Source organism: Marmota flaviventris, chromosome 6 (assembly GCF_047511675.1).
Source record: "Marmota flaviventris isolate mMarFla1 chromosome 6, mMarFla1.hap1, whole genome shotgun sequence".
NCBI lineage: Eukaryota > Metazoa > Chordata > Mammalia > Rodentia > Sciuridae > Marmota > Marmota flaviventris.
Genome location: NC_092503.1, coordinates 157,374,967 through 157,392,012, shown reverse-complemented (window position 1 = coordinate 157,392,012; position 17,046 = coordinate 157,374,967). Strand labels below are relative to the sequence as shown.

Genomic DNA, 17,046 nt, shown 5'->3' with positions numbered 1-17,046 from the left:
AGCTGCTGGGTGGACTACACGGAAACAGTTCGAGGAGGGGAAATCTGCAAGAAAGGCTTTTTGAGAGCATTGGACCTTTTAATTTTCGTTTTTCTCGTAAGAAACAGAATACTGCTCTTCGGTTTCTTGCAAACTTGAGATTCCACGCGCGTTGTGGCTGCTGGCCACGGGAGAGGCCTCTGTGGAAGTGTGAGTGGAGGTTGAGACTGTGGACGGCAACGGGGGTGGGGGGGGGGGAGGAGCAGCCTCTCCCCACAGCTGGAGGGCCTCTTTCCGGGGCCAGGCTGGAGGCTGGCGCAGAGGAGTTGTGCGAAGTGGGCGTGGGCTAGGAGGGCGACAGCAGGGGCTGTGGTCCTATGAAGACCTTGCCCATTTAAAAACTATTGGCCAAAACCAAAAATATTGGGTAAGAGCTTCTGAGGATACAGCGAGAGTGCAAAACCCCCTGGGGGGGGTGGGGTCCATCTGGGAGGACCACGGCAGTGAACAGTTATGCCTCGTCATGTGCCCGGGATTGGGTCAACCCGGTCCGACACCTACTTTTTCTCTCCTTTCCCATGTCTCCACAGACCCTCAAGCGCGTCCTTGCATAGATGCAGAATAACCGCACCCAGCGAGTTTCCAACGTGCCTTTCAAGCCCTGGAATGCCTGTCCAGGAGGCCTCTGATCTCCTTTTGATCCAATTAAAAACTTTGCAATTCACACACTAATAATGGCTCCACACTTGCCTTGGCATAAATGGCTCCCACAGGCAGCCATCCCTTCCCGTCAGTTTTCCCTCTTGTCCAGCCTTCATGTATACCTCTCCCAAGGGCACCTCCTAATGTTCCCAGCTTGAGCGGTTCTCAGCCTCCTCTGACACTGAGAGCTTTCTACATCCCTACATTCTGTCCTGTGGTGTTGCTATTTACACATCCTCTGTATCTTGCCTGAACTACCTGCTCCTCAGGACAGATATCCCCACGATGTGATTCCTCTCTCCTTACAGTGTCCAGCTCTAAGCGTTGCAGTGGTCATTGTGCAATGCATAAGGGAGAAAGTTAAGTGCAAGGTCATTTCCTTGACAGCATGACTCAATTACTAGACCCATCTGACCCCAGAGACCAAGATGGAGATGGCAGCACAATCAGGCCACTGGAGTTCCAAGAGTCCTTTGTCAGCTAACAGGAATCATAGGAGTTACCTAGAAGTAGTTAGCAGAACTGTTTCCTTCTCTGCTTTGCAGAGGAGATCTTTGATGCGAACAAGTTCCAGAAGGCCCTGAGAACTGCTTTTTATATTATACTGATCATCTCTTTCAAATTCAGCAGACTCATGAATTGCCTGATGCTTCTGATTTGTACTTAGAAATGGACTCTGAGTTCAACAACTAATGAGTGAAAACAGTATTGAATGGTCCCATTCAGGACTGGGTTGCTCTTGGCAAGTAACAGAGGAGGGGGCTGTGGGGGTATAAAAGCCTGCCAGTCACAGCTTTCATCTGAAGAAATGAGGCCTGGGGCTTGAGGCAGCTTGTGCCAGAAGCATCTGATGGAATCAGGCATCAACCCCTGCGGTAGGTGACCGGAGCCAAAGGAGACAATTCTGTCTTGAGCTGGAAGGTGGCCCCTTGACCATGAAGTCTCTGAGCAGGAAATCAAATCCCACTGGGGTTGCTGCCCTGGATGCCGACACCCAGATCCAGTCATTCTTGGGAGGGATAACCACAGAAGGGTGCCCTGCTACAGCTCGCCATGCCAGTACACCATATGTACACCACAGGGACCTGGTGTACATGCCAGTCCTGGAAGAACCATGACTCAGAGTGACCAAGGATCTGCTTTTGAACTTCAATAAACTCATCTTTGAAAGCAGTTTGGGTAAATCTCTTCTTTTAAGTCGCCTCCTTCCAGGGAGTCTCCCCAGTTGAGTCCTAGACATCTGGACACATCTGGACATGCAGAAAAAAACATTCCTACTTTACCCTATTCAGACCCCAGATTTCTGACTCAGAATCAATGAGCAGGATAAAATGGTTGTGCAAAGTGCTCGTTTTTAGGGCTACAACAATATATCTACTTTGTCTCAAGAGAATAAATGTCACAGAACACACAGTAGGAATGATAGCAAAGTTGGAAAAGTTGCACAAACTTTTTTTTTCCTTGAAGCCTTCTCTCTGCCTCAGTTTTCTCTCCCTGCAGTCTACTTTCCTTCTCTTTCTGTATCACCATAGACAAAGTCTTCCCACAGCTCCTCATGCCTGCTACAGGTGAAGCAGTTTACATGTTCACATGGAGGTCCTCTAGTCTTGCCTACCCCAGATAAGCACCCCAGATTCAGGCCATATGCTAGAGCAGGAGGGCCATGTGATATGAACAGGTATTGGAAAACAGGAGGGCACTACTGCTAGATGGATTGGGCAGAGGCATCCCTCACTATGGGGCTGGGGAAGGGCAGACCAGCCTTAGAAGGCATTTGCTACACTCTCAGAGGCAGAGCTGTATGAACTGGTGCTGTTGAGGCCATCTCATCCTCTTGGCCCATCTCAGTTCACCACGACCTGAAGCAGACATTTTTCTGCAAGGATAGCAACTGCTGACCTCAGGTGCCTGCCTGTCCTCTGCCCAAAGCTTTCTCCAGTGCTGGTGTTGTTTTCTCTTTTTGCAGATACATAGCTCAACCTAAAAGTGCAGCAAAATTAACAGCCCCAGGGGCAAACTTCAACCTATTCAAGCAAAGGAGGACAGGAAGTATGGATAAATATTCCAGGATCCCAATCCCTTAGAAAGATTCTGAGGTCTACCCCACAATTTCACATGGTTTCTTAGAAAGTCCCAGGGAAACTGAGCTCAGTTGAGCATACAGTAACTGACTTTTTAAGGAATCCTTCAAATTGTTTCTCACTTAATTGGCTTTCTCCTTTCTGTCAAACTTTATTTCTGCATTCGTGATTTCTGATCCATTCCCAAATAAAAATACACTACATGACATCCACCCCCAGTAATGTCCTCTGACTGCAGAACTGTGAGGTGATGAAGTTGTGTTAGGTCTCCCAGCTTGTGGTAATGAATTTTGGCAGCAAGAGAAAACCAAGACAACAAGGTTGTGTGCATGTGATGCAATGAAGCAAATGAGGAGCCGGAGAGTAGGTGGGGTGTGTGGACCAGATGGTGAGACCTGCCAGAATGCAGACAGATGAGAATACTGATGAATTTATTGAACAACTAGAACCCTAGGACCACAAGCCAGGCAGAGGGGACAGTGGTGAGCAGTAGCAGTGACGTTCAGAGCAGCTCCTCTTTGGCGCTCACCGGTTAGAAGAATGTTGGTCCCTCAGGAAGCCAGGATGCATGCCCCTTTCCTGGAGATGGACTCTACAGTTCAGAGAAAAACCCTTGAAACTCTTCTGGTTTCTCCTACCCTAATTTTTGTTTCGTGGACAATCTCTTAGCTGTGGTTCCCAGAGACCTCTAGCGTAGAGAGTTTAGTTCTCCATAACAGTTAACTCTCCATAACAGTTATTGTTCAAATTCCAGCTCTTTGGCTCCGTGATCATGCATAGCATTTCAGCGTGTGCCATCTATGCCTCATTATTAAGGGTGTGTCTCTCAGCCTTGTGTGATCCAGCTTGTACTATGAATTTATTCTCAGGGCCAAATCACCTAGCAGAGCCACCCAAAAAGTGCTGGGGAGAAACAAATCAGTGTGTGGCCTCCACACCATGGTCAATGATCCTGATCTGGGATTTCCATGGAGAAGGACCTCAGGGTTGCACCTGGGCCCTTCCCATGGGGATAATCTGGCTGAAAGGGAGGAACAGGTGGGTGGTAGGGGACAGAAGCTGAGCACCTCTTATTGCACAACATACTGCTTGAATTATCTGTGACTTAACTTTGTCTTGCCTCAACTTCAAATTGAGAATATTTCACAGGGTTGTTTGAAAATTAAGTGAATGAGATCCGCCTAAGGCAGCTATCTCAGAGCAGGGGACCCGTCTCAAGTTCTCCATAACAGTTATTGTTCAAGTTCCAGCTCTTTGTTCACGAGCCATGGTATCTTTGGAAAATCTATTCTCTTTTCTACATAAAATTTGCCTGATTGATACAAGAGGGTCAGTAAAGTGGCAATGAACTAGAGGAATTGTCTCACAGAACAGCTGAACAGAGGTCAGTAAAGTGCTTGGCGCAGCGCGTGCAGGTAGCTTTACAGCTGCAGTGGATTGCTATGGGGGAGAAGAGGGGCCCTGACCTCAGCCTGGGGCTCCTCCCTCCCGTTTGCTAAGGATGAGGTCACTGGGGAAAGGTCAGGTGCTAGGTCAGAAACAAGGGGCCTTTCCGTTCCTTTCAGCACTGGGCAAATGGTCAGGGCAGTAGGCTCCAAAGTCAAAATTCTAAAAACAGGCCACAGAGGCCCAGAGAAGGTGGACTGAGGGAAGGTGTAGATGTGAGATCCATCCACTGCATTATAGAATGACACCTCCCCCATCTCATAGTCCAGGAAAACCCCCACCCTGCTGGGGGGCTCACAGAGGGTCAGCTTGGTCCTGGGTTCAGTGAGAGCCCGATAGTTATGCTCATCAGACAACCCCATGGTCCAGAACCCATTCTCAGGTGTCATTTTAACCCAACATTTCTTCTCAACCTTTTCCCCACACACCCCGACATGCCACTCTTTCCTGTCCCCCACTTCCACCTCCCAGTAGTGTCTCCCCGACGTGAAGTTCTCACAGCCAAGCACACAGTAATGCCAATCAAATCTCTCAGGGTTGTTTGGCAGGTCCTGTCGCTCCTTTGCCCGCTGCAGACTCCTCTTGTCTTCAGAAACAAGGAGGATGGGGTTTGCTGTGTCAGGATCCAGGACCACGTCCGCTGCAGAGAGTTGAAGGGTGTGTCTGTGGGGTCAGCCATTTTTCCTGGTCCTCAGAGCCTCAGCGTTCAAGATCTGGGCCTTGAGGAGGTCTGAGTCTACAATCCACCATCCCTTGTCTGCCCTAATGTCACTCTAGCTGACATCATGAGGAAAAGCCCCAGGGGTCTTGGGTCCCGCAAAATGAAGGTCAGATGGGAACTGAAGTTGCCCACCCAACACTCTCCTACTTAAGTGGAATTTACTTCCTCAAATATCAAGAGTTAGAAAAGAAAAAGGGAATATAGTCCCTTATGTTGTTGTCCTAGGAAAAATACAGTAACTTACTTACCAGCTTGGAAGAGAGCTGCCTTCCAATCTGGGGGGGAAAATGGAGATACAGATAAGGAAGAAGATCAATATTCCTATTAACTGTCCTCATCAAATCTTTCCTCTCTCCCTTTCTTCAGAGTCTCTCCAACGTCCACCTTCTCTCATCTACAGCTCTGATGGCTCAGAGGTAGCACTTTTTCCATTCCCTGGGCTGCATTTCCAAGCTCTGCCAAGGGCTGGCATGCATGCCAGCAGGTGAGGGTTCTCATAGGCTCTGAAAGCAAAGGTAGTACTCCCACCAAAGATGAGCCTTTGGATTAGATCCAGTTATAACTACAGGGAACATCAGTGGTAACAGAAGAATAAAGGCTTACATGCTCAGGGCACCCACCCCAGAATGTACAGTTTTAGGATCACTCACCAGCGTAGGTTGAAGACTTTGCCCCACCTGCAAAGGAAGAAAAGTGGAGATGTCTCCTGAGCTCTGCTGTGGCTGAACTTTGGAATCTTGCACACTATCCACACACATCTAGACATGGGTAACACCTCCACTTGGATTCAGGAGTACATACATACAAAGTGGGTGGACTGGACCACATCAGGAAAGGTTCTCACTGTGCCTGTGTCACGAAACGGAACCCCCACACTATGGGCAGCCCTTAAACTCTCTGTGCCCAAAGAGTTCTGAGCATGGCAGGACATTTTACCCATGGCCCATGAGTGGAGAAGGGGAGCAGTACTGTAAGGGCATTACTGGGACTGCGTGGTGAGGGTTCAGGCTGTCACCAGAGTGCTCCAGGAGAGAGGAGACTTCCAGGAATCAGGGTGCCACCGCTTTCCTCTAATTTGGGAATGGTTGGGTCTGTCATGGCAGAGGTGAGTGAGTTTTTATCATGGTTTATAATGAGTTTAAGGTCATCTGGAGTGTCCATGTGGGTTCAGACCAGGTCTAGCAGGTGTGGAGCACACCCCTGGACCTCTGGAAGCATGTGATGACAGGACTGTTGGCCTGGGCATGTGATTCCCAGCATCTAGGCTCTAAGGTTTGCAAGCAAGAAGCACTCAACTGCACGGTGGGCTGTCAGTAATCTGGGGGTTCCATCTGGTGACACAGGCACTGTGTGGACCTTTCCTGACATGTCCAGTCTGTCCACTTTGTACACATGTACTTTAGTGGAGGCATCACCATGTCTAGATATGTGTGGATATGTGTGCCCAATTCACTTACCTTGATCTGTATTGTTTTCTGCCTTCTTCTGAAAAGAATTTTTAAAACTTAATACAGTTTCAAGGACTCTTCTGTTTTGTTTTTTGTTTGCAGTGCTGGTGCCTGAACCCCGGGCCTGGCATTTGCTCTACCCCTGAGCTGGAATCCCACCAGCCCTCAGGGACTAATTGTTTTTTAAATTTATTTTTTAGTTTTTTTTAGGTGGATACAATATCTTTATTTCTTTATTTTTATGTGGTGCTGAGGATGGAACCCAGTGCCTCACGTCTGCTAGGCCAGCACTCTACCACTGAGCCCCAACCTCCGCCGCAGGGACTAATTTTTGAAAACAGAATAAACCTGTAAGAACTGGGCCACTGTAGCTGCTCTTGTCCACGCAAGACACTTTCCCTGCTTCTTTATCCTGATTTTCTTATTTCTCAGGATCATTCATTCTTTTTTTTCTGAGCAGCCTATAGTTTATGTCCATCAACTAGTGAGCTTCCTGGCACTGAGAAGGCAGCTCATACTCTTCATTCCCATGCGTGTGCGTGTGTGTGTGTGTGTGTGTGTGAGAGAGAGAGAGAGAGAGAGAGAGAGAGAGGTGGGGGAGCAGGCGTGTGTGTGTGTGTGTGTGTCCTGGCTGCCCCTTTCCTCCCTCACCAGCCCTGCATAAAGAACCACCCTGGCCCCTGGGCAGGAGTTAAAGGCTGGAAAGTGTCCTAGCAGGGAACCCGTCTAAGATTCGAATTCACAGAAACCGTCAGAGGAGCCACTCACGAGCCAGGTACTGGATCCTTCTCCACTCTGCAATGGAAAGACAGGGGGTCACCAGGGGGCGTGAGGCAGGCGGGAATGGGGAGACGCGCCTGGATCTCGGGGTCGGAACTTACTGAGTTCGTACTGCAGCTTCTCTGGAAAATGAGCAGAGAGACAACAACATTAGGGGTGAGGGTTTTCTTTTCTTTTTTTCGGAAAGCAACCCTACAGCGACCGGCGCTGGGGCGGAATGGGACGAGGTGCCCGCGGTGCAGCCCGGGGCCGGGGAGGGGCGTCCACTCCCTCGGGCCGCCCACCTCTCGCGCTCCGCTCCTGCGCCTTTTCCTCCTGGGCCTTCTCTTTCTGCACCCGCTCCTGCTCTTTCTCCGCGGACAGAGCCTTGTTTACTTTCTGCTGTCGCCACGAGAAGAAGCCGGCCCCGGCGAGCAGCAGCAGCAGGATGGGCAGGGTCGCCCCCAGGGCGGAGGTCCAGGGCCGCGCGCTGGAGAAGAAGGGGCCTGCGAGCGAGGGAGCGAGCAGTGGTCGGATGGTAGAAATGGAAGTGCACGTGGACACGGTTTCTCCTCCACACTGCAAGTAGGGCTCTCTACACCTGCATATACTACACCTGCCGTCTGCGCCAAGGTGAGCTCGGAGCTCCCCGGGTTGGCACCGGGAACGCCTCTTCCTTCGCAGGGGGGCGCGGCCCCTCGCGTGGATGTCGCCCACCAGCGACAGTCTGCGCTGTTTCTAACCGTGTGCAGTCGCAATGCTCTTAAGAAATAACCTAGTACATGCCGTCTCGGCCGGCAAACTGGTCTATAAGGTAACCTCCCAGAAGGGGAATTTGGGATCAATAAATGCGTAGTTGGATAGATATCACTCGGAAGCCCCAATTGGAGGCAGTGCTGATGTACATACTTCAAGCTCATCAAAGTATACAGCCAACAGAGAGCCACCTCCTCCCCTCATTCCTGCCACCGCCCATGTGTTATCCACTTCCATTTTCTTTTCTTTTTTGGCCACTCTCATAAGTGGAAAAAGTTTCAATCTGTTTGTCTAGTAAATGAGATTATGGATCCTTTTGAGTGCTATTTCCTTTCCCGATAACTAATGGTTCATGTCTTTTGTTAATTTTTCTACTAGGTTGTCATGAATCTCCCTCTATTTTGAGTTAGATTTTCCTTTATGATGTGATAAGTTATATCGTATATGACATATATTTCTATTTTGTCATTTGGCTCTGCTTAAGGATCTTATCTTTGTCACCCCCTATTCCCACAGCCTTGTCACTATTTCTGAGAGGCAGGGAATGGTCAGTCAATGCAGATGGCATCAACAGCTTTCTGGGAGAGAGAAGCTCCCACCTAGCAAAGGAGAAGGCTTTGGGTCCCTGCTCTGGACATTGAGTTCACTTCAAAGACCCAAGTCAACAGCAGAGATCTCACAGTAGAGACTCAGGCAATCTCTGTCTTTCAGCAGCCACAGCGCAGTTTGAATCCCGGGGCTAAGCCATGTACTGACCTGCGATGGAAACCTTGGCTGACTTCTCCTGGCCGAGGAGGGAATTTCTGATGGTACAGGATACCCCGGGCCCAGAGCCACCCCTCAGAATCACTGAGGCTGCCACTGTGTACAGGCCTGCTCCATCTGCATCTGCAGGTGCTTCGGCAGCTGGGATGCGCTTCCCCGAGGCGTCTCTCCACTCTACTTGGGGCTGGGGGAACCACCCGGTGGATGTGCACTCCAGATGGATCCCTCCATCCTTATGACCCTTCATTTCAATGTGAAGATCAGAACCCAGTGCTGTGGAGAGAGAAGCCGGAATAAACTCTTGGAGCCTTTTGCAGCTGGGAGGGTGTCAGTAGGACTCAGATAACAAGGCAAGGAGAGCTCCATTCAGGAGCAGATCACAAAAGCAGGTCCCTGAGGGGAAGACTACAGGGACTAGTGCAGTGCCCAGGCCAGTAACTGTGGGACTGTTTCCCCAGAGGGAGGAGCCCAGGGGGCTTTCTTGAGACCTAAGGGAAGACAGTCATGCAGTGAGGGGCTTCTTGAGAGGGGAGGGACTTTGGCAAGGGAAAGCAACCCACTGAGGCGACTCCCAGGGAGGAGGCCCAGGAATAGACCTCTCCTCTCTCCCCCCTTGCTTCAGCTCCCCATTTTCCACACCCCACCAGAAGCCACAGGGCCAGGGACTGTTCTGTGGAAGAGAAAAGTGGCCTCGACCCAGGAATCTGAAGTCAGGGCGTGGCATTCTTTGAACAGGGGCAATTTCACAGAACACTAACAAAAACAAAAGCACGCCACAACTGTGTCTGAACATAAAAGCACGGACATTGTGCCAGCCATAACAACCAGACACCTCAGTCTGCAGTGGAGACTCCTGCAGCTGGGAGGGTGATGGTGTGGATCACTCCTTACCTGCACAAGTCAGCTCTACTCCCACCTCGGTCCTTTCTGTCTAGAGAAGATGTATTAAGATTCCCACCACAAAATTAGCCTTCTTTCCATTTTCCTGACAGCATCCCATCCAGAGCAAAGGTCCGAATGTGTAAACCCTGCCCCAGGCCCTGGATACAAGCTCAAATTCCATGCTAAGTTTTCTCTAGCACCCTCTTACCCAGGCATCCCACAGTTCCCCGTGACGTGTATTCTTAGCTGAAACAAAGGATACACACCGATGGTTTGACTGCAGGTGTATTCCAGGGGTGGGGGTGGGGGGTCACGGGCTGAGAATAGTGACAAGTGAGCTTCCCAGGGCCCATGGTAGTCTGACCTGGAGGGGCCGCAGTGCCATGAGGTACACGGTTAATCCAAACAACTGTACCAGCCATGGAAGAGAGGATTTCTTGCCCTTCCTGTCCCTGTCCCCATGTGTGAGGATGGCCTTAGGCCGAGCCTAAGCAGCTTCATTTTAAAAACTCCAGTTTGAAACCTGCAGTCTCACCAGGCACACCCACAGAGCCCTCCAGTGTGGCCTCAAACAAGTCACTTCCCCTCGCCCTGATAAACAGAGTGAAGCCCCTGGCAGGCTGATAAGAGGGAAAGATGAGGAGATCAGGGTGGGGACCACCAGACCAGATGTTTCTGTCCCCAGGGTAAATGATGTCATGGAGAAATCTGGAGCTGATAAGGTTGAAAGGGGGGTCAAACCCCCCCAAATTTAGTATAAATAATAGAGCTGATGAACGGGATTCAGCAGCCAAAACAAGGATGCCCTCGAGCTGGAGGCCTGAGGAGGACCTGACGTCCCATCACTTGTCTTCATTCCTAAGCCTCTGCGTGATCCTCACTGCCCTCAAACTCTACCCCCTCGTCTGGACCCTGGTGAGAGCCCCAGCTTCTCCCTACAACCCTCTCCTCAACAGGTCGTCCACTCCACACCAGGAAAGGCCTGCCTTGGTTCCGGACCTGGTCTCCGCGGTCTGAGTGAGTGTGCATCTGTGGACTTAAAGCCTGAGGCTTGAGACTTGTGAACTTGGCCTGCAGAGGGAATGTCTGTCATTAGACTGTCATGATTAAGTGTGTTTTGCAGTGCTTAGAATTAATCTAGAATTGTTTGCCGTGAAGTAATCATGTCTATGGCAGTGCCCAGCATTAAGGATTGTCGTTTTCTTGATTAAGAACCTATAGAGTGGGCTGGGGATGTGGCTCAAGCGGTAGCACGCTCGCCTGGCATGTGTGTGGCCCGGGTTCGATCCTCAGCACCACATACAAACAAGATGTTGTGTCCGCCGATAACTAAAAAATAAATATTAAAAAATTAAAAAAAAAAAGAACCTATAGAGTGAAACTGTATTGAGTAATTTGAGTGAATAAAGCATTGAAAGGGGCAGAAGCACGTGGACATTCTTTATTTCTCCCCTCTACTGCATACGTCGCAATTTTGCCGCCTGGTGACACCATGTCACTAGTTAGAACCCTGGTGGCAAGCAGGAGGGAGCTCTGTGGCACAGGAGGAAGCCTTTCTGCAAGGAAACCTGGTCTTCTTGGGGCCTTGGGAGGATGGGCTGGATGCAGCAGAGCACTTTCTGGCTGACTTGGGCAGGAGCCCTGGCTGACTTGGGCAGGAGACATGGCTGACTTGGGCAGTAGACCTGGCTGACTTGGGCAGGAGACCTGGCTGACTTGGGGCAGGAGACCTGGCTGACTTGGGCAGGAGACCTGGCTGACTTGGGCAGGAGACCTGGCTGACTTGGGCAGGAGACATGGCTGACTTGGGCAGGAGCCCTGGCTGACTTGGGCAGGAGACCTGGCTGACTTGGGCAGGAGACATGGCTGACTTGGGCAGGAGCCCTGGCTGACTTGGGCAGGAGCCCTGGCTGACTTGGGCAGGAGACATGGCTGACTTGGGCAGGAGACATGGCTGACTTGGGCAGGAGCCCTGGCTGACTTGGGCAGGAGACATGGCTGACTTGGGCAGGAGACCTGGCTGACTTGGGCAGGAGACCTGGCTGACTTGGGCAGGAGACATGGCTGACTTGGGCAGGAGACCTGGCTGACTGACTTGGGCAGGAGCCCTGGCTGACTTGGGCAGGAGCCCTGGCTGACTTGATCAGGGACACTGCCTCTGTCCCCAGACCCCAGAGGAGCAACCCCAGCACAAGACTTGGTAGCTCACCTGCCACCTTCAGCTCCACTATGGCTTTCTCATAGAAGTCGCCATCCTGGAAATAGCACAGGTACTTTCCATTGTCAGAGGCTCTGACTCTGTGTATTCGGAGTGCAGCCTTCCCTGCAGCGAGGCCATCTCTCAGAATGGAGGTTCTTCCTCGGTACTCGGCTATCTGTCTGTCTTGCACTTGCTTACCGTCTGCGTACACGTACACCACCTGCCTCAGGCTGGACCTCACCCACCTCAGCTCCATGGTCTCTGCGCTCTTCGCTGGGGACAGGTGACAGGGCAGATCAGCATCTTCACCCACCACAGCCACGATGGGCCCAGAGGGTCCTATCACAGCAAACTGAGCTGGTCAGAAAAAGAAGGAAACTCCATCAGAGGGTGTCAGAGTGGGGGCCACCACAGCACCAGCGCTGCTCAGGCAGGGAAGGCAGGGGTGAAGGTCTAGCAGCGGAACAGTCCTCACTGAGGCAGTTGTCTCTTAATAGCTTGTGAATCTTCAATATGGGATGGAACTTCCAGGTCTGAGAAGGAGTCAGAAGTTCTAAGTGGCATTAATGGGCAACTGTTAGCTTCAGACACTCAGAGAGAGCATCTGTCATTCCTTACCTGCACAAGGAGTGGGCCACTGGACCAAGACAAGGCAGGTGAGGCAGAGCACGGGGAAGGCTGGGGAACGCCATGTATCCATCTGGGCTGCATGTCAAGAGAGGGCAGATGCAGGGGCGGAAACCATGGCCTGGAGAAGATACAGGATTCTCGTTGAACCTGCACTTACCCAGAGCTAACTCAAGCCTTGAGACCCAATTTCCTCCTCTGTTAAAAGTGCCTGCCCTGGAGTCTCTTAACCTTTCAGTTCCAACTTAGAAAATCACCAGCGTGTGTATGTTAAATGTACGTGTTACCCATCAGGAAAACATGCAGAGTCTCATGGCTTCCCTTGCTACAGTCAGGCCCACCTCCATGTCGTGCTCCGATTAAGACAGGCCCTCCTCGCAGGCCTCCCTGCTTCCACTGGTGCCCACTGTGGGTTTGCCAGTGAATAGGCCTTGATTCTGCTTGCTCTCCCAGCTGCCCTATGAAGAGCCCCAGAGAGCCACTCAGTTCCACTTTGACCACACCACATAGGAATGAGGACATAGGTCTAGCACCCCCCGTCTCCCCTCTCTCCTAGAGCTGAGACAGTAGGGAGTCCTGGAAAAATGGCTTGAGGCTGTGCCCAGCTTGCAGCACATGCCCTAGAACCCAACCCATGGCCAGCACCAAGGTCAAATTTCAGCTCAGAAGACCTAACCCTGGGGAGGCTCTGGAGTCCTTCAAGGGCTGGACCACCGCCTATAACCCCTACCCACTGATCAGGAGAGCTAGGCACAGGAGCAGGGCTCCACGTGCTTTCATCCAGTCATTTCACAAATATGTGCCAGGCACCCAGTATGTGCCAAGCCCACTATGTCTACTGTCAGGGACCAAAAAAGAGATAGACAAGTGTGGGGGGCAGCACATCCCTGATTATCTCTACTGGCCCTCCTCTCCCCACCAGGCCTGAAGGCTCCATCTGCTGAGGTTTGGACGAGGTTTGAGTGTACCCTCCCCTCCATGGCTCCTATGTTGAAAGTTCATTTCCATTGTGAGGAAGTGACCTATGGACATTTAGTCTGACTACCGTGCTTAGAAGGTGGAGACTTCGGGGAATGATGAGGGTTAGATGATGTCATCAGGGTGGAGCTCCCATGATGGAATCCAGGTGGCTTTAAGAAGAAGGAGAGAGAAGGTGCCACTCTTGCCACGTGAGGCCCTGCACCACCTGGGGAGTCTTCCAGCAAGAAAGCCTCATCAGAACCTTCAGGGCTGTGAGCCAGATGAACTTTTCTTTACAAAGTATCCTGGCTCAGCTATTTTGTTATACTCATGAAAAAGACCAATGCACCCTCAGATAAAACACAAGCATTCGACACATCTTCTGTTCCTCAAAACAACTCTGTGTTGCAAGAAGGGTTAGGATAATTTTTTTTTTTTTTTTTTTTTTTTTTTTTAGTCCCTGAGCTAAAGATTCTCTGCAGTCTTCAGAGTTTTCTTTCTTTCTTTTTTGTAAGGACATTTATTGTTTGTTTGTTTTTAATTATAATCAATTTTGAAAATAATTTCTAATGGTAACCATGTAACCATGTACTTTGTTAGTGGGAACATAAATATTTTGGGCAGCATATTGGCCATATAGAGCAAGGACCTCAAAATGTTGTATACTTTGATGCCAAAATTTCACTTACAAAAATTACTCTTAAAGAAAAGATTAGGTACTAAACAGAAACTTATGTTTTTTTTTTAATACCAGATATTGAAGCTGATCAGGGGCATTCAACCACTGAGCCACATCCCCAGCCCTATGTTGTATTTTCTATTTATAGACAGGGTCTCATTGAGGTGCTTAGTGCCTTGCTTTTGCTGAGGCTGGTTTTGAATTCACATTCCTCCTTACAGGTGTGCACCACTGCACCCAGCCCCAAAATTTATGTTTAAGGCAGTCAAACAGTAAAATACATCTACAATAGCAAAATGTGGATACAATTTAAATATCACAAAAAATTAATTATGTATGCCATATCAAAGTGCATTCTATGGGGGCTGGGGCTGTGGCTCAGTGGTAGAGCGCTTGCCCCAGCACATGTGAGGCCCTGGATTTGATCCTCAGCACCACATAAAAGATAAACAAATAAAGGCATTGTGTCTATTTATAACTAAAAATATTTTTTAAAGTGCACTTTATGTATGTATAACTAATTAAAACAAATTTTAAAAAAATATTTAAAGTATTGCAAATAAATTAAGGGCTAAGTAAACAACGGCACGTTTATACAATGCAATAGCTTGCAGCCCACCGCAAAATACACTTTAGGTTTTGGAGAAATTAAGAATGAAAAGAAAAATAGACACTACTCACAGTAGATACCAAATAAGGTGTAATGTATGAATCTAATGTTAAAATCATAAGTAAAACTCTTCATCAAAAACATGATTCCTAATGCCTGAATGCAAATCTCTTCGACGGTTGGATCATGAATTGTTGATCCACTTCCCAGTCCTGTCTGGATGTTGATTAAAACTTTTTATACTATGATCAATTCTATAGTGAACATCTTTATAAAGGAACCTGTGAGGCATGCCTCTTTATCTAAGAGATTCTAAAGAATCTCACCTAAGGTGACACATCTGATTTGAGCTTCAGGGCCTCGCTAAGTTTCTGAGGCTGGCTTTGAACCTGAGATCCTCCTGTCTCAGACTCCCGGCCTTCGGGGATTAAGGCGTGCCCTGCGGCGCCCAGCCTCTCACACCTTCTTAAGAAGGTGCAGCCGGAGTCTCCTCATTCAGTCGCCCCCTGCCCTCTCCCAGCCCTGGCCTCCGCAGGTCCTGGGCCAACACCCCCTCTGGCAGCGCAGCTGCTGGGTCCTGTCTCTGTGGGCTCCTCTTTAGGCCCCCAGCATTTCAGCCCCGCTCCTTCCTGGTTCTCCTCCACTGCCCCCACCTACCTCTTGTCTCGGTCTGAAAATCACAGCCTCCAGAATCCGCAGTGCCCCGTGCTTTCCGCAGGCGTTAGGCCTCGGGTCTGGAAGAAAGGAAAGAGGAAGAAGCAGCGGTGTCTGCGCTCCAGGAGGCCTAGGTTCTGGTTGGCTCTGCGGTGGTGTTTGTCATCTGTTGCTGGGCGGCGGCCTCGGGCGGAGGTTGGAATTCAAACAGAAGCGCACCAGGCTGCTCCCTGCGAAGGGAAACCCCAGCGCGACTCCCGCGTGTGGTTTGCTGCGTTACATCCGTGCGCCTAGGTGAATCTCGGACGCGCCCCGCGTGGGATTAGTGTTCCATTCCTCATATCCACCGGGATGTCTTTTATGTCGTAGCAACATATCAGCAGGACCGAGTGGGAACCTAGATTTGTCAGTGTGTAAAGAGAGAGAAATGAATATCACCTGAAACCTTGCTGTGCTAGTTCACCTCCGCTGGCTTACAGAGGGTGCCTGGAGGAGATGGTCCTTAACTGCAGAGCCCCAGAGAGTCTGTATGCAGGGAAAGCCAGGCTCGTTTTACCCGTTAAAGCGCCGCCAACATCCACAGCTAGGCGCTGTCACTAGGAAATGCAGTTTGCTGGCTCCTAGAGACGTGCCGCCGGTGACCTGGTGACCTCCGGCCGAGCTTTACATTTTCAGGAAAACCTTATCTGGGTGCTTCTGAGCTGCAGGTCCTCGTTCGTGCCAACCTGAATTTTCATGTGCATTTGTTTCCCACTCTAGCAGCACATTGCTTATTCTCTGAGGTTAGGCTTTAGACAGGCCCCTGAAAATATTGTGGAGCAGGCAGGTCCTACCTAGGGCCTCTCTAGACACTTTGTTTGGGTTGCAAGACAGTGATCAAAGTCCTCAGCCATCAGATCTGCCCTGGGCTGAAGGAATGTGCTGCTCACAGCAGTTTGAATTTGGATTCCGGGGCTGAGATGATGGCTGCTTGTGCAATACCCCTTCCATCCTTTCTTCTTAGACTCGATTTTCTTGGTTACTGCAGTATGTCTTTCCCCTCTTGCAGACAGGGGATACCAACAGAGTATGGAGCCAGTGGTGTGTAGGTGGAAATAGTTGGGTTGAGTTTCAACCAGAGAGTCTTTTAGGAAAGGCTGCAACAGCTGGGAGATCTTTATACTCTCCTTACTGCCTTTTCCCTTTCTTCTTCCCTCAGCCTGGAATATGGACTTTAACGCTAGTGGTGCAGCATCCATCTTGCAACCATGAGGAAAACTTAAGGATGGAAGCCACACGCTGAGACAACAGAATGAAGATAGAAGCAGGCTGGGGCATCTCTGAGCTGCCGGAGCAGCCCTGGACTGCTACTCTTTGAATTCATTTTACATGAAAAGAAAATGAGCCCTTGTTTTGTGTAAGTCACTAGTAGTTCCTATCTTTGTTATCAGCAGAAAAACACAATTCTTCCCTCCCCAGTTTTTCCCCTGCAAAAGTGTATCATACATATAGCAAAGTACAAAGAATTTTCAGTGAATACCATAGAGCTTCTACCTACGTTTACAATTAACATTTTACTGGACTTGCTTATATTATTGTAATTCATCCCCCTCAATCATCGCCATCCGTCCATCAATCCTTATTTATTTATTTAAAAATTCACAGTCTATCAGGACCTTCCTGCTTGAAGGTGTATCAGTAGGAGTGACACAACCCTCTCCTGCCTGGAGCATTCAAGTTACTTTGACACAGAAGCAGCCTGCATCCTGAGTTCAGATAAGCACTCTGGGCACCAAAG

At 49.8% G+C, this 17,046-nt stretch overlaps 1 protein-coding gene and 1 long non-coding RNA gene across 3 annotated transcripts; one reads left to right on the top strand and one right to left on the bottom strand.

Annotated features, from left to right (window-relative positions):
- Positions 1–2: 2 nt before the first annotated feature.
- Positions 3–1,854, top strand: LOC139706101 (uncharacterized). Its single transcript, XR_011707814.1, has 2 exons — positions 3–189; positions 570–1,854. It is a non-coding gene; the product is annotated as an uncharacterized lncRNA (long non-coding RNA).
- Positions 1,855–3,176: 1,322 nt separating this feature from the next.
- On the bottom strand, positions 3,177–15,394 carry Btn3a2 (butyrophilin subfamily 3 member A2). Of its 2 annotated transcripts, none has more exons than XM_027948293.2 (11): positions 15,273–15,394; positions 12,358–12,487; positions 11,749–12,096; positions 8,649–8,930; positions 7,442–7,642; positions 7,259–7,279; positions 7,146–7,172; positions 5,580–5,606; positions 5,178–5,204; positions 4,708–4,848; positions 3,177–3,354 (listed from the first exon to the last, which is right to left on the bottom strand). In XM_027948293.2, coding segments are annotated over exons 2-11 (1,158 nt in total). In that variant the 5' UTR covers positions 12,440–12,487; positions 15,273–15,394; the 3' UTR covers positions 3,177–3,352. The 2 variants fall into 2 exon arrangements, with proteins under 2 accessions (XP_027804094.2, XP_027804093.2); XM_027948292.2 differs by having other exon boundaries at positions 4,673–4,848; positions 15,273–15,392.
- Between the last annotated feature and the right edge of the window lie 1,652 nt (positions 15,395–17,046).

Bases quoted from the DNA above. Each gene is read 5' to 3' on its own strand.
- Btn3a2 (XM_027948292.2), bottom strand. From the start codon at position 12,439: ATGGATACATGGCGTTCCCCAGCCTTCCCCGTGCTCTGCCTCACCTGC. The intron at 7,280-7,441 runs GTGGGCGGCCCG...CTCATTTTCCAG, and splicing joins GCAGGAGCGGAGCGCGAGAG to AGAAGCTGCAGTACGAACTC. The intron at 3,355-4,672 runs GTGGAAGTGGGG...TCTGAACTGTAG, and splicing joins CGGGGAGACACTACTGGGAG to AGTCCATCTCCAGGAAAGGG.